Consider the following 14529-nt stretch of genomic DNA (forward strand, 5'->3'; position numbering starts at 1 on the left):
AACTGGCCAAGCGACCAGGCCGGGGTTTGGGATGAGAGAAGTCAATGAGAGAAGTGAAAAAAACCTTCCTTCGTTGTTAATTTTTCGAAATCTAAAGGCACAACCAAGATTCGGGCCAATGTCTTAAGTAATTGAACATGTTATTACTCTGACCTCGTGAAAGTGACAAACTGACTCGTTTTCATTTTCGTCAAAAATAACTTGTATTGAAGGGGTGCCTTTGATTGACGGCGTGCACATGCGCAATTAGGCGCGAGACGACCGTTAGATCCAATGACGTATTTCTGCGCATGAGCTTAGCTAGCTAACGTGATCGGGGATTTCTATTGGAGAAGCAGTTTCTACCTATCTTCATACTGTACTGTCTTTGGGCGAAGTGCTTAATTCTGACGTTTGGCGTTTCCCATTGAGATAGAACACACCTCTTCCTGTCGGTGTCAGAGTAGTAACTTCACCATATTCAGTTGGTCAGAGCCCTACAGAGTTGACCACAGGCAACCGGGCTGAAAATCTTAGTCATATCGGCGAATGCAACCGGGAGTTGACAGCCTAGACACAGCGAGACTGGCCCCTGTTGGAGAGTGACATCAGTGGAAACAAGGCTGCACATCAAAACGGGTGCAAGCTGCCTATCGTTAGCAGACTTTGAGTGATAAGTAGCTGTCCATTGTCGGATGAGAATTCTAACAAGTAGTCGTAGGTAGCTTGGTGGCTAGCTAGCTAATTATCGCCCAGCCTTAAACTCGATTTCTGCTGGACGTAAAACCGAACTTATCCGATTTTTATAAAGCAAACTGGTAAGAAACTAAAGAGCTCAGTGAATCTGCAATTATGATATCTTGACAAGTGTCAGTTAGCAATGTTTCAATCCATTTGCTAATCTAGCATCGAGCTAGTTGCTACCTAGTTTATCAGCGTCGTTGAAGCTCGAGCAAGTATCGCCGTGGCAGTGAAATCTGATTGGATACCTTGATCGTGTGAACGACTTGCAGACACTGGGACACGGAAGACCCTCGTCCAAAGGGACTGGAACAGGGGCTAGTTTGACAGTGAGCGGAGAGGAGAACTCGGGGGAACCCGTAACTACTCGGCTGCATCGCCTGTGAGGCGTTGAACTGCCGATAAACCAGATTGAACCAAGCAAGAGTTCCTGACATTTGACGTCTGTGATCCGGGGAGTAAACCGGGCAGGGACCTCATGAATGGAAATCGGAACTACAGGTAACTAATTGGCTGTCATTGCTCATCATGCCAAAATGATCTACTAAATTGTTGCATGTGATGTTTCCCCAACACTGGCATTGCAACACAAGCAACCAACATTCCTGCCCATAGGCACAGTAAGTTGAAATGGAATTGTATTTAACTTCTGGCTTCTCACGGACTGTTTTTGTTAAATACAATTGAAAGTAGAGGTCGACCGATTTATGATTTTTCAACACCGATACCGATTTATTGGAGGACCAAAAAAAGCCTATACCGATTAATCTGCTGATTTGTATATACATTTGTAATAATGACAGTTACAACAATACTGAATTAACAATGAACACTTATTTTAACTTAATATAATACATAAATAACAACTATTTACTCTCAAATAAATGAAACATGTTCAATTTGGTTTAAAAAATGCAAAAACAGTGTTGGAGAAGAAAGTGAAAGTGCAATATGTGCCATGTAAAAAAGCTAACATTTAAGTTCCTTGCTCAGAACATGCGAACATATGAAAGCTGGTGGTTCCTTTTAACATGAGTCTTCAATATTCCCAGTTAAGAAGTTATACATTGTAGTTATTATAGGACTATTCATCTCTAAACCATTTGTATTTCATAGACCTTTGACTATTGGATGTTCTTATAGGCATTTTAGGATTGCCAGCCTAATCTCATGAGTTGATAGGCTTGAAGTCATAAACAGTGCTGTGCTTCAATCATTGCTAAGAGCTGCTGGCAAATGCTGTAAAGTGCTGTTTGAATGAATGCTTACGAGCGTGCTGCTGCCTACCACCGCTCAGTCAGACTGCTCTATCAAATCATAGACTTAATTATAATATAATAAACACACAGAAATTCGAGCCTTAGGTCATTAATGTGGTCTAATCCAGAAACTATCATTTCGAAAACAAAACTTTTATTCTTTCAGTGAAATACGGAAACGTTCTGTATTTTATCGAAGGGTTGGCAACCCTAAGTGTAAATATTGCTGTTACATTGCATAACCTTCAATGTTATGTCATAATTATGCAAAATTCTGGGAAATTAATTACGGTCTTTGTTAGGAAGAAATGGTCTTCACACAGTTCGCAACGAGCCAGGCGACCCAAACTGCTGCACAAACTCTGAACACGAGAAGTGACACAATTTCAGGCACCCCATTGATTATATGCAACGCAGGACAAGCTAGTTAAACTAGTAATATCATCAACCATGTGTAGTTAACTAGTGATTATGTTAAGATTGATCGTTTTTTTTATAAGATAAGTTTAATGCTAGCTAGCAACTTACCTTAGCTCCTCGCTGCCTGCACTCGTGTAACAGGTGGTCAGCCTGCCACGCAGTCTCCTCGTGGATTGCAATATAATCGGCTTCCAAAAATGCCGATTACCGCTTATGAAAACTTGAAATCGGCCCCAATTAATCGGCCATTCCGATTAATCGGTCAACCTCTAATTGAAAGCAATGCTAGTGTATGTAAATTCACCCGCTGTTGATAAAAACACCTAGGTAAATTCATGAATGGCTGCTGGCTACTATTTGTTTAACTGTAGCTAGGGGAGTTCCTCAACAGTTCTGTTGGCCATGTGTGAGTAACAGGTGAAATGTAATTCTATACATGTGGGAGTATAGTGTCTTTGATGAAGTCTTGTAAAGTTAGGCTAGTCATAAGTGGAGCAATGCTATGAAATGGAGACTTAACAAAAGTTTTGTGGCATCATATTTCACACTTCAACCTTCATAGATATTTTCCTACTCACGCTGGTTAATCGTTAGTCATAGAAAAGTCCCACATGGGTATGCATGAGTAGTTCAGCACACAGGTGATTGGCGGCACCTTAATTGGGGAGAACGGGCTCCGGGTAGTATGAAACACATGGTCTCCAGGTGTTTGATGCCATTCCATTTGAGCTGTTCCGGACATAATTATGAGTCGTTCTCCCCTCCGCAGCCTCCTGTGGTTCAGCAATGGGGTCATCTTGTTTGTCACAGCAGACATGTGCCACACTGTTTATCAGAGGTCAGTAGGGCCCTATAAAATCAGTTACGGAACATGCGGACGAAATCCAGACATTAAAACGGAATTCGATAATATTCAAAAATGTATTATTTTGCCCATGTTAATCATAAGACATGAACAAAATGCATCAGTGGTTTGTATATTCCCTCAACTTTCTGAAACAGGAATTCCCCTGTGTGCCTTTTTTAAATTTATCCCATATTTTACCAGGTAAGTTGACTGAGAACACGTTCTCATTTACAGCAACGACCTAGTTACAGGGGAGAGGGGATGAATGAGCGAATTGTAAGCTGGGGATGATTAGGTGGCCATGATGGTATGAGGGCCAGATTGGGAATTTAGCCAGGACGCCGGAGTTAACACCCCTACTATTTTATAAGTGCCATGGGATCTTCAGAGAGTCAGGACACCCGTTTAAAGTCCCATCCGAAAGAAGGCACCCTACACAGGGCAACGTCCCCAATCTCTGCCCTTTAGACCAGAGGAAAGTGTGTCTCCTACTGGCCCGTGAACCCTCCAAGCCAAACAACTTTCTCTAGCTGGTGCACACTTTGCATTAAAGGGTAACTACATCAACATTTCTTAGATTTTTCCCAGACCTCAAAAGTGGTCTCCTGATGTTTGAGCATTGTTATTATTGTTAAAAATAAAACTATTCTATTACAAAAGTTTGATTTTTTTTTGATTTTATAGGGGCTTAGTTCAGGAGAGGCAAAGTTACAGACTACTTTTCCTTATTCAAAGCATTTCAGTTTGAATAGTAAGTGTGACTGCATGGTCATGTTTTCTCATGAGTAGACTGCAAAACAGTGGTGATGTGTAGGCTAGGCCGAAATAAAAAGGGAAAGCATCCATAATAGAGGAGACCCTGTATAACCTAGATGGTCGCCTAGGTCAGACAGTTCCTTCTTGCAGTTTACAGTGACAGCCAGGGGAAACGTTTTTTTTACAGTTTGCTTTGTCTGTAGTTGTAACGGAAGCTTTCCACTTCTACTGCAACGATACCCTAGCAGGTAGACCCAGTGAGTGACACCTGATACGGCCAGGCCAGACAGAGCTATATTGATTCCCTCCAGAGGAGGTCCCCCCCGGCAACTGACCTCCAAACCTCCTCAGGTTGTAGAGTTTAAAAGAGGGATAACTGGGGATTGTTCATTATGCACCAAATGGTAGAATGCAGACTACAGCAAGGTGGGACTATCTGGACTTCGACTGATAAGAAGCTCTCTTTTATTTTTTATTTTTTTTTCTGTTTCAAAACATGTTGCTACAGTGTGCCCTAAAAAACAAACCTGAACAGGGCAGGTGTTTTCTGTCCGTCAGCTGTGTACCTAATGGTTAACAGACATGCAGCCATAAGGGGGAACAGAGGAGTGGACTTGATTCCTCAGTGAATGATTGAAAGGGGGCCCTCGTCGCTAAGAAGAGTGTGGCGTGAGAAAATGCTATTCATTCCAACGGTAGTCTGGCAGCATGCAAAGATTAGCTAGTGCTCATAGGATATGACTTGAGCTTTTAACCCTTAAAATCCCGTCCGTCATACAGGTCTGTATGGTATTTGAAAGGCAACACATGATCATAACTTTTTATAAAAAAAAAAATCTCCAAAAGTTGTTTATTTTTGTCGTATAGTATGTGGTGTTAAGATGAGTTCTATTGTCAGTTGGTTTTGGATGGGTAACCTGGCACGCTTGATAGTCCATGAGAAGTGCAGCTGCTTCCTGTTGTAATGGATACGCCCATGACATCCACACACACCTGTGTGGGGCTTACCGAAAGACAAAGGGACATCACACAGGCAGTACAGGGGACCCCCCCCCCCCACTCTGTCCCCTCACACTTCAGGCTAGTTGCCAACTATCAAGGGGGTCTTCTAGGTAAATGTGGTTGAGGTACTTAAAGTTTGTTAGCAGTAGCTAATTTTGAATTGGCATATATGGCAGTTCTTTGTCTTTCTGATTCACACACTCCCGTTCCTTCTATTCTCCTTCCCGCTCTTTTTTGTTTTGTTTCACCTAACCCCCATGCCCACCACCTTTCTTATCCTGTCTCTCTCTCCTGCCTCTGTAGCTCCTCACTTTACTTGAAGAAAAAAGGCAGGTAATCGAGAACCACCTTTTTGATTTTCAAATCCTTGTCCAAAGCTAGCCCATTTGGGTCACATTGCACCACTCACATTAGTATGATGTTGACGATCAGCTGGAATATTCACACACAGGCTAGGCCTGAGTAGTTAGTATTCATTAGGCACCAACCGGAAGAAAACAGACAAACAGGGAGGGACAACCTGGAGTTGTTCTATGAGAAATGCTCAATTTCTCTTTACCGTTACAAGGCGTTTTTGTTGCGTGCCCTAATGAACACGAGCCTGTGTTCGTTAGGATCTTGCAGCCTGTGTCCCCATAGCCTAGAAAGGAATGTTATTTTTCACTTCTAACAAGTTTTAATTAAAACAGCCCATGCATGGGTGCTGGATTGAGAAGCATCTGTCTGTGTCGACCTTCACATGTTGTGAGCGTGGCTAGAATTGAACTCATGTGGGGGGGAGGGAGGGAGGGAGATAAATCAGCGGAAGAGAGAGTGGGAGAGCCAGAGAGAGTAAATCACTGAGCCAGAGAGGGAGGGAGAGAGCGTGGGGATAGATGGAGAGGACAGACTGAGTCAGTAGGAGGGCCCAGTAGAAGTGGGCTGTAAGGTTGGGGGATGTCTGTCTCAGCTCAGTGGGACGAGGAGGCCTGGATTGGGCACTCTTCTCTCCTTCCTGTTCCTGAGCTCTGTTTTGTGAGGACCATTTAGGCTAAATCTATAGGGGGAACACAACACAAGAGTGGCACAGTGCAGGAGGGGTTCAGACAGGAAGAGAGGGACTCAGGGCTGATGTGAGGGGAGTGTCTTAAGGGGGTAACCAAACTTTTTTTTGGTGGGAGAACTGAGAGAGAGAAGACAGAGCCTGATGTCGTTGAAAGTGAGAAATTATCCCAGAAAAGTAATCTTTTTGTGTGGACGAGCCCCCACTTGTCACAGGTCGGCTCATAGCCTGTGGCAAAAATGAGGGGACATGAACAACAGGTATAGGCCAATCAAAAGGTTCTTTATTGTCAACCAAAAACTATTAACTTTAAACAAAGAAAAAGGAATGAGGTGTGGAAATGTCATAATGTAGGGTGTATGTAAAGTGCACGGATGCATGAATCTGTGTGTGTGAACATGACTGAGTGGAAACTAAGTAAACCTACAAAGGAACAAACAAAACAGGATCATACCTGGAGGAGCAGAGAGAAAGAGAGTGGTTAGTGAAGCAGTTTAAATACCCTGAGCCCAGGTGGCTCCAATCACGCCAGCTCCAATCACTAACGACCCTCCTCTGCCTGCAGGAGGAACCGCCCCTGCACTGCAGAGGAGGGGCCGTGACACCCCCCTCCTTAAAATGAGGGGTCCCACCCTCAACCCAAATTACGACCCAACATATTTAAAACAATCCAAAATTCCCCCCAAAAAAGACCAAAAAACGGATACCAGTCCCGGCTCCTAGCAGTGGCCCCGTGTCCCCTAGCTGACTGTCCCCACTCAAACTCAGCAGCCCTGGTACCTGGGGAGCAATTTAAGAGAAAAGAGGCGCAGACAGCCCGCAGGGGTCAGCAGAGAGAAAATACAAACTAGGCTAAAGGAGCACGGGACAGAGCATCAGCAATAATATTATCCTTACCACTAATGTGTCTAATATCCAGGTTGAATGGTTGCAAGAACAAAGCCCAACGCATCAGGCGCTGGTTGGGATTTTGCAGGGACTTCAGAAAAACAAGTGGGTTATGGTCAGTGAACACAGTTAAAGGGGTTAAACTAGAACCAACATAGACTTCGAAGTGCTGTAAAGCCCAAATGAGACCTAAAGCCTCCTTTTCAATTACAGAATAGTTTTGCTGATACTTATTACATTTCCGGGAAAAGAAACTGACTGGACACTCAACATTGTCCTCATTTTCCTGGAGAAGCACAGCCCCAGCACCGATTTGACTGGCGTCTACCTGCAATTTGAAAGGTTTCCCAAAATTTGGTGCTGCCAACACGGGTGCCAAACACAAAAGAGCCTTAACTGCATCAAATGCCTCTTGACACTGGGTGGACCAGATAAATTCAGCCTTGGCCTTCAACAGATTGGTCAGTGGGGACACTACTACCGAAAAGTTGACAGAAAGCACGGTAGTACCCCGCCATTCCCAGGAAGCGCATCAGTTCTTTCTTTGTGGAGGGCTGTGGGAACTGCTTCACAGCCTGGACCTTGGCTTCCACGGGACAGACAACACCCTGACCAATAACCTTGCCTAGGTATGTGACAGTAGCTTTGGCAAAAATCACACTTTGCCAAATTGATAGTCAACCTGGCCCACACCAGTCTTTCGAACAGGGCTTTGCACTCTCTCTCTCCCTGCTCCTCCAGGCTATGAGCCGGCCTGTGACAAGTGGGGGCTCGTCCGTAAGTTAAAGTTAATTGTACTTTAGTATTTTAGTTTACTTTAACATTTCGTCATAGTTGGTTAAGGTTTTGTCTAGATTGTTTTTGCTTTATTATTGATACGTTTGTTTATTTGTAGTTTGGCTTATTTGACTATTGTTTCAGGGGCCTGCATCTGTAGTTTTCCTTCACAGAAAATGCATTAGAGAAACACCATTCGGCAGAAAATGGCTTCGTTTTCAGAAGTGCATCGATGCATGGCCATTATAGTTCTAATGTTTATCATGGAAAGAATGTAGCCAGCTAAATTTCCTAATGTTTTGCTAGATGTTTATCTTGCATTTCACTGGAGAAAAGTAGCTAAACATCAGTCAGAGCGTTGTCTGTTGATAGAATGCCCGTTTGTGAATTCTCATCCGGGAGAAGTGCAACTGAAGCACAAAATGAGTCTGATGCCAAGCAGAAATTACAATAAGAAGCATTTTAGATCTGCATTTACAAAACGCAGCAAGATATTTGGTCTGCGTTTAAAAAAAATAATATATATATATATATTTTCTGTTACAAACACAGAATTCTGGATTTACGTGACCCCTGGCCTAACGCCAGTCCATTTCTCTCCCTCCCTCCTAATCCTAATCACAGAGTTGGTTCTCCCTCACCACTAAATATGTTTTAATTGTGCCCTCCGCTAGTACCCTGATGTTCCGACCAGGCTGGGCTTTGCCCTGGTTTACACAGTGTTTCATTTAACATTTCCCTGTGGAATCCTCAGCCAGGATAACAGTGCTAGCTCATTCACGTGTGTGTCACTAGGTCCAGCCTGCCTTGCTTTCCCCCCTGCCATCCATCCTCAGAGTACTTCATGTTGCCTCTCCCTCCTCGGTCTCCCTGTACAGCTTTGGCTTGTGTTTTGGTTGTGGAGTGAGTGGCAGCAGCTGTAGTGGCTCCGGTCGGTGCCCGACACTCTCTGAGCACTGAGGTAGATGGAACAAGTGACAGAGGGGGGAATAAACTATTTGTTTGACACGCATCAGTCCCTCCCAGCCCGCGGCGCTCTGTCACTGTGCGTCCGTCCATCCGTGTGTGCCTGGGCCTGCTGCCTGCTGTGACTGACGCCTTTGTGCCCCGCATCGGAGCGCTCGCCCTGTTCCCACAGCCCAGGCCTATCCGGATTAGACATACAACAGCTGTATTGTGTGTGGGCCTGCCCTGCGTCTGTGTGAGTACATTTGCAGCCAATCATTGTTGAAGGCAGCGGGAGTGAGGAAGGGAGAGCCCAGACTTGATGTGTAACGGTAACTAGGTCATGTTCATTAGTGCACACTGTTGCAATATGTTTTAAGTTTCTTGTTGGAGTTCAGGTAGTAGGCTGCATCTCTGAGTCTGTTTTCATCCATTCTGTGCCTACTGAACATGACCCCAGTCAGTGTAGGTATCCACTGCTTTTCAGGGATGTGGTAACTGGTTTCTCTCCTAGCTTGTAAAAATATAGCCTAGTAATTTTTCACCTCAGAGCGTTGACCAGCGTCCAACCTATGAGTGTGGCAAGCTGAGGTCGCCTGAGATCGAACGCCAGCTTGCTCATAAAAGACACTTAAATAAAATAAATGATGGAACAATTGTACAAAGCCAACCTTGCAGAGTTTATTGCGTTGTACTCATTTTGGCATGTCCACTACAGTTAGTTTGACTGAGAAATTGTCGTTACAAGGTCAGTTCAGTGATGCCTCCTTATCTCTCCTCATACCCACTGACTTTTTCTTTCTAATATCAGGGACATATTCATTAGGCACCAAACGGAGAAAGCAGTTCTTTCTGTTTCTGACCATCTGACCTTGTCCAACAATGCTCGTTTTCTGTTGTACGCCGTTTTCCTACGGTATGCCCTAACGAATACTACCCAGTTAACTTCCTCTTTTAGTTGGTGTCTGTACTGTAGTCCGTAACATAAAGGTCATAGGGTCAGGAAACAAAATGAGACAAAGCGCTGAGTACCTAGAATCTTTCTGTTTGGAAAACACGTTGTTCCTTTACTAGTCTTCTGACCGCAGTCTTTCAGAGTAAACACACGAGGGGGAGGTTTCCTTGAACCTGCTACCTCTCTCACCGCTAAATGACGCAGACCACAAGCCTTTGATTCCTCCACATGGGCTTTTGAGTAGGCCATATGTCATTGCCGGCAATCTCGTTATGTCTATGGGAAGGCCTATAAGTCACAGGTCGTGGTATTCCAGGATAGTTGAGTACTAATCTTGGTGTGCAGTTTAGGCCTCAACTTTTTTTGTTTTGTAGAGTTTGACATTTTTGGTTGATCCTTTGGTGTGTATCTCAGGTCGAGTTCATTGGAGCAGTTAGTTCAGCTTCACACGTGTGTGTGTGTGTGTGTGTGTGTGTGTTTGTGTGTGGGCGCGCTTACAATTCAGCTTTTTTTTGTGTTTGTGTGTGTTCCACTGAGCCACTGGTCTCTCTGTGCTGTGTTGCTTGCTTGGTACTGAACATGCCTTATATGGGCAGTGGGTGACCTGAGGACAGGGCCAGCTCGGGGCCACTGGGGCCGACACAGTGTCAGAGAAACCTCAGACTAGAGTAGTCAGCTCCCCTCTCTACGGAACTCCCTGCCCTGGCCCCTGACAGCCGCATCCCTCCACAACGTTCCCCTCACTCTACAGTTCCCAGGGGTGTGCTTGTACTTGTTTTGTCTGCAAGGGGTTCAAATAGTTTAGACAGGGGGGAGAATTGATATACTAGGCCGTGTGCGTGCTTGAGAAGCATTCTGAATTATCAGTGACAGAGAAAATAGGCTAGCTTGCCTTGGAAGGGATTTTGCGACAAGGCTTTTTGCCATCTAGTTTAGTTCAGCACACAAGTGTGTTTTTGAATCCATTTCTTTGAAAGTCTGAAGGAGAAATAGCCAGGAGGGTTAGGTTTAATAACCGGAAGCGTGGAAATGTTGCGTCGTTTCTGCCACTTATTCTTTTTATGCAGTGTTCTGAATTTCTGATCCAGTGGGTGTGTGTTGTGGGTGTGTGTTGTGGGTGTGTGGGTGTTATCCTTCTCTCTCTGTGGCCTTGGTGTTTCTTTGTGTCTCGCTCGCTGCATGGTGGGATGATGACGTTGCAGCTGCTTTCCTGTGTGTGGTTGTTTGAGCTTGCTTGCGTGTTTCGTTAAGGGCGTGTCAGAAGGCACCTGTGTGCCTGTAAGACGGCATCAAATTGTATTTGTCACATGCACCGAATACAACAGGTGTAGAACTTAATGTGAAATGCTTACACACACATCAGGAGGACATGTATGCGTGCGTGAGAGAGAGTGTGTGTGTGTGCGTGTGCGCGCGCGCGCGCAAGATCTTGTCGGGGGGGGGTACAAAAGAACATCAGGACTAGGAGGGAAGTGTCGTTTTACATTTTTTAGAATGCCTGCCACGCTCCTCCTCCTGGGTTTCTCTCTCTCTGCGTGGCCTAGTGACTCATGCAGTGTGGAGGCTAGCTCGACAATAGGAGTGCCTGAGAGGAATACCAGCCCTCCCTACCCACTCCCCCAGCCATCCTACTCCTCCCTCTTACTCACCCCCACCGCAGCACTGGAACAGCAATGTTTGTGTGGCAGTATGTGTAAACCTGTGTGTGTGTCTCTGTCTGAGACCTGCACTAGTCTCCTCTCGGACCCCTGGATCATTTCCATCACAAAGGGCTGGGGTTTGTCCGTGGGACAGTTACGGCTGGACTTCCAGACGTGTGTCTCTTTCTCTATCGATTCCCCCTTTCTCTGCTGTCATCGTGACCCACCAAGGTCTAGCCTTAGCCTACACCCAACCTGCATCTGTCACCCCTGTACCGACCCCTCAAGGTCCACCAGGCGAGAGAAACGGAAGGGGAGAGAACCATGAACGCTCCAGCTTCTGGAAAGACGGCCCTAAACAAACATCTTCACTCAGGCACCAATCCTATGAGCTGGCAGCACCTGAGAAAGGGTTCTGTTATGGTTTTTATCCCCCCCCCCTGCGCTGGGGCTCTGAATGAACTGACACCCACTCATGTATGCTCATCATGACTCAATAGGAGGTGAATCATTCATAGCACTGACACTCATTGATCAATGAGTACCAGAGAGAGGCTGAGGGGAAACTCCCATGGTTTACTTTCTGCCTGACTTCTTGAGTTGAGAGATGGAGATGGAAGTGTTGAATAGGGGTGATGAGGATCTGTATACTGAACAAAAAAATCTGTTATTTGAAATCAATTCATTAGGCCCTAATCTATGGATTTCACATGACTGGGCAGGAGTGCAGCCCTGCCCAGTCCATCTGAATTTCTCCCCACAAAAGGGCTTTATTACAGACAGAAATACCCCTCCGTTTCATCAGCTGTCCGGGTGGCTGGTTTCAGATGATCCCGCAGGTGAAGAAGCTGGATGTGGAGGTCCTGGGCTGGCGTGGTTACACGTGGTCTGCAATTGTGAGGCTGGTTGGACGTACTGCTAAATTCTCTGAAACTATGTTGGAGGTGGCTTACGGTAGAGATATTAACATTCAATTCTCTGGCAACCGCTCTGGTGGATATTCCTGCAGTCAGCATGCTAATTGTGCGCTCCCTCAACTTGAGACATCTGTGGCTTTGTTGTGTGACACAACTGTACATTTTAGAGTGGCCTGTTAATGTCCCCAGCACAAGGTGTCTGTCAGGTGGATGGATTATTTTGGGAAATAAGAAATTCTCACTAACAAGAATGTAAGCCAATTTTTGAAATAAGCTTTTTGTGCATCTGGAACATTTCTGTTATCTTTTATTTCAGATCATGAAACATGGGACCAACACTTTTTACATGTTGCGTTTTTATATTTTTGTTCAGTATAGTTTAGGATGGAAAAACAATACACTGACTGACTCCCCTCATCTGAACTCAGTTGTTAGACTGAGTGTTGCGCAATAGTTAAGCCGCTCACACAGGCCAGCTGAACAACGTCATAGCAAATGTCTGGCTAAACCAGCGCAAAGCTTCAAACGGCAAGTTCTTTTTTTTCCCCCTTCGCATCAGCTGCTCCTGATGTTGATGGGCAGGCCACGAGACGGCAGACCCAACATGGCACTGGGATGAGTGTGGCACATCGGGCTGTTTTTAAAATAACTCTGTCTACTGGGTTAAAGTTACTGCTGTGTAAGACATTCTGTGTCTGGGGGTGGCAATGTGTGTTACGTACCGCTGTGTACACACGTCTGTTTGTTTCTGTTGGGTTTCATTTTTTATAGAGGAACAAAACCTTTTGTATCCCCCCCACCCAATAGCATTCCTGCTGTCTCTGTACTTTCTAAAGTGGGTCCTTCCACTAGATTATTTTAGCTGACATCTCTATCTTCTTGACACACAGGCAAGAAGTGATTTAACATTTATTTAACTAGGAAAGTCAGTTAAGAACAAATTCTTATTTACAATGACGGCCTAGGAACAGTGGGTTGCACCTTGTTCGGGGGCAGAACGACAGATTTCTACCTTGTCAGCTCAGGGATTCGATCCAGCAACCTTTTGGTTACTGGCCCAACGCTCTAACCACTAGGCTACCTGCCGCTCCATTTAGACCTAACTTTTTAGTAAAAAAAAGATGCCACGTCAAAGCATTTAAAAAAAATTTTTTTACTAATTCAAGCCTATTCCTCAAAGAGCTGGTCTGTTGTAATGGAAGTTGAATGATTGTTCTCTTTTTCCATTCCCCTCCTTCCATCTCTAGGAGCCGTTGGAGCCCAGCCCCTGTTCACTGTGCCACGGCGACCTGGCTATGGCACCATGGGAAAGCCCATCAAGCTGCTGGCCAACTGCTTCCAGGTGGATATCCCAAAGATAGACGTCTACCTCTATGAGGTGGACATCAAGCCCGAGAAGTGCCCGCGCCGCGTCAACAGGTATGCCTAGAATAATGCCTTTCGCTAGGATCTCAAAATGTTTCACCTGGTATCAGTTTATGGGTTGTTGAAGTGTGACTACAGGTAATTTGATGTGTTTATTCTACTTCTATTATATTTTATTTATTATTACTTTGAATACTAATTATAGAGCCACATATGGGCAGTTAAAGAGCCGCATGCGCTACCAGAGCCACAAGTTGCAGACCATTGGACAAGTCTAAAAAGAGGTTCACTTGTTTTGTGTTCTGTAGGGAGGTGGTGGACTCCATGGTGCAGCACTTCAAGGTTACCATCTTCGGGGATCGTCGGCCAGTCTACGATGGGAAGAGGAGCTTGTACACAGCCAACCCGCTGCCTGTGGCAACCGCAGGGGTAAGATGGATGTAGACTGCCACACACACACACAGTCAAACCTACTAGCTGGCGCTCCTACAAGAGTAAGACTGAAAACACACACACACACTCTCTCTCTCTCACGCTCCCACACTTCTTGATCTATTAACGCACACACACAGGTGGATCTGGACGTCACTCTACCGGGTGAGGGGGGCAAGGACCGGCCCTTTAAGGTCTCGATCAAGTTTGTGTCCCTGGTGAGCTGGCACATGTTGCACGAGGTGCTAACGGGCCGCAGCGTGCCTGAGCCCCTGGAGCTGGACAAGCCCATCAGCACCAACCCAGTACATGCTGTGGATGTAGTGCTGCGACACCTGCCCTCCATGAAGTGAGTTGACAGTCGCCGCCCAACTGGTTTTAATGGGGAATGATATAACTTTGTGATTGGGTTAATTATTTGATCAACAGGATGCATGTATTTCTGAAAAGTTGAGCATTTAACCCTGGAAACTTCAGTGAACTGATTTTAAAAGCAAACGACGCAACTCTGCTACATGTTAATTTGACTTTTGAGGCAGATTTATTTACTGTAGATGTAGGCCT

At 45.3% G+C, this 14529-nt stretch overlaps 1 protein-coding gene across 2 annotated transcripts in view; it reads left to right on the plus strand.

Moving 5' to 3' along the window:
• The first annotated feature begins 199 nt into the window (after positions 1-199).
• The window catches only part of ago3a (argonaute RISC catalytic component 3a), a 37059-nt gene continuing 22729 nt past the window's right edge, over positions 200-14529 (plus strand). Inside the window, exons 1-4 of one of the 2 annotated variants that reach the window (XM_014200512.2) lie at positions 200-1221; positions 13416-13587; positions 13842-13962; positions 14106-14314. In XM_014200512.2, coding sequence (XP_014055987.1) covers positions 1203-1221; positions 13416-13587; positions 13842-13962; positions 14106-14314 — 521 coding nt within the window. In that variant the 5' untranslated portion in view covers positions 200-1202. The remainder of the gene's footprint in view (positions 1222-13415; positions 13588-13841; positions 13963-14105; positions 14315-14529) is intronic. The other variant, XM_014200511.2, reaches the window with a different exon arrangement.

The sequence above is a fragment of the Salmo salar genome, chromosome ssa05 (assembly GCF_905237065.1).
Source record: "Salmo salar chromosome ssa05, Ssal_v3.1, whole genome shotgun sequence".
NCBI lineage: Eukaryota > Metazoa > Chordata > Actinopteri > Salmoniformes > Salmonidae > Salmo > Salmo salar.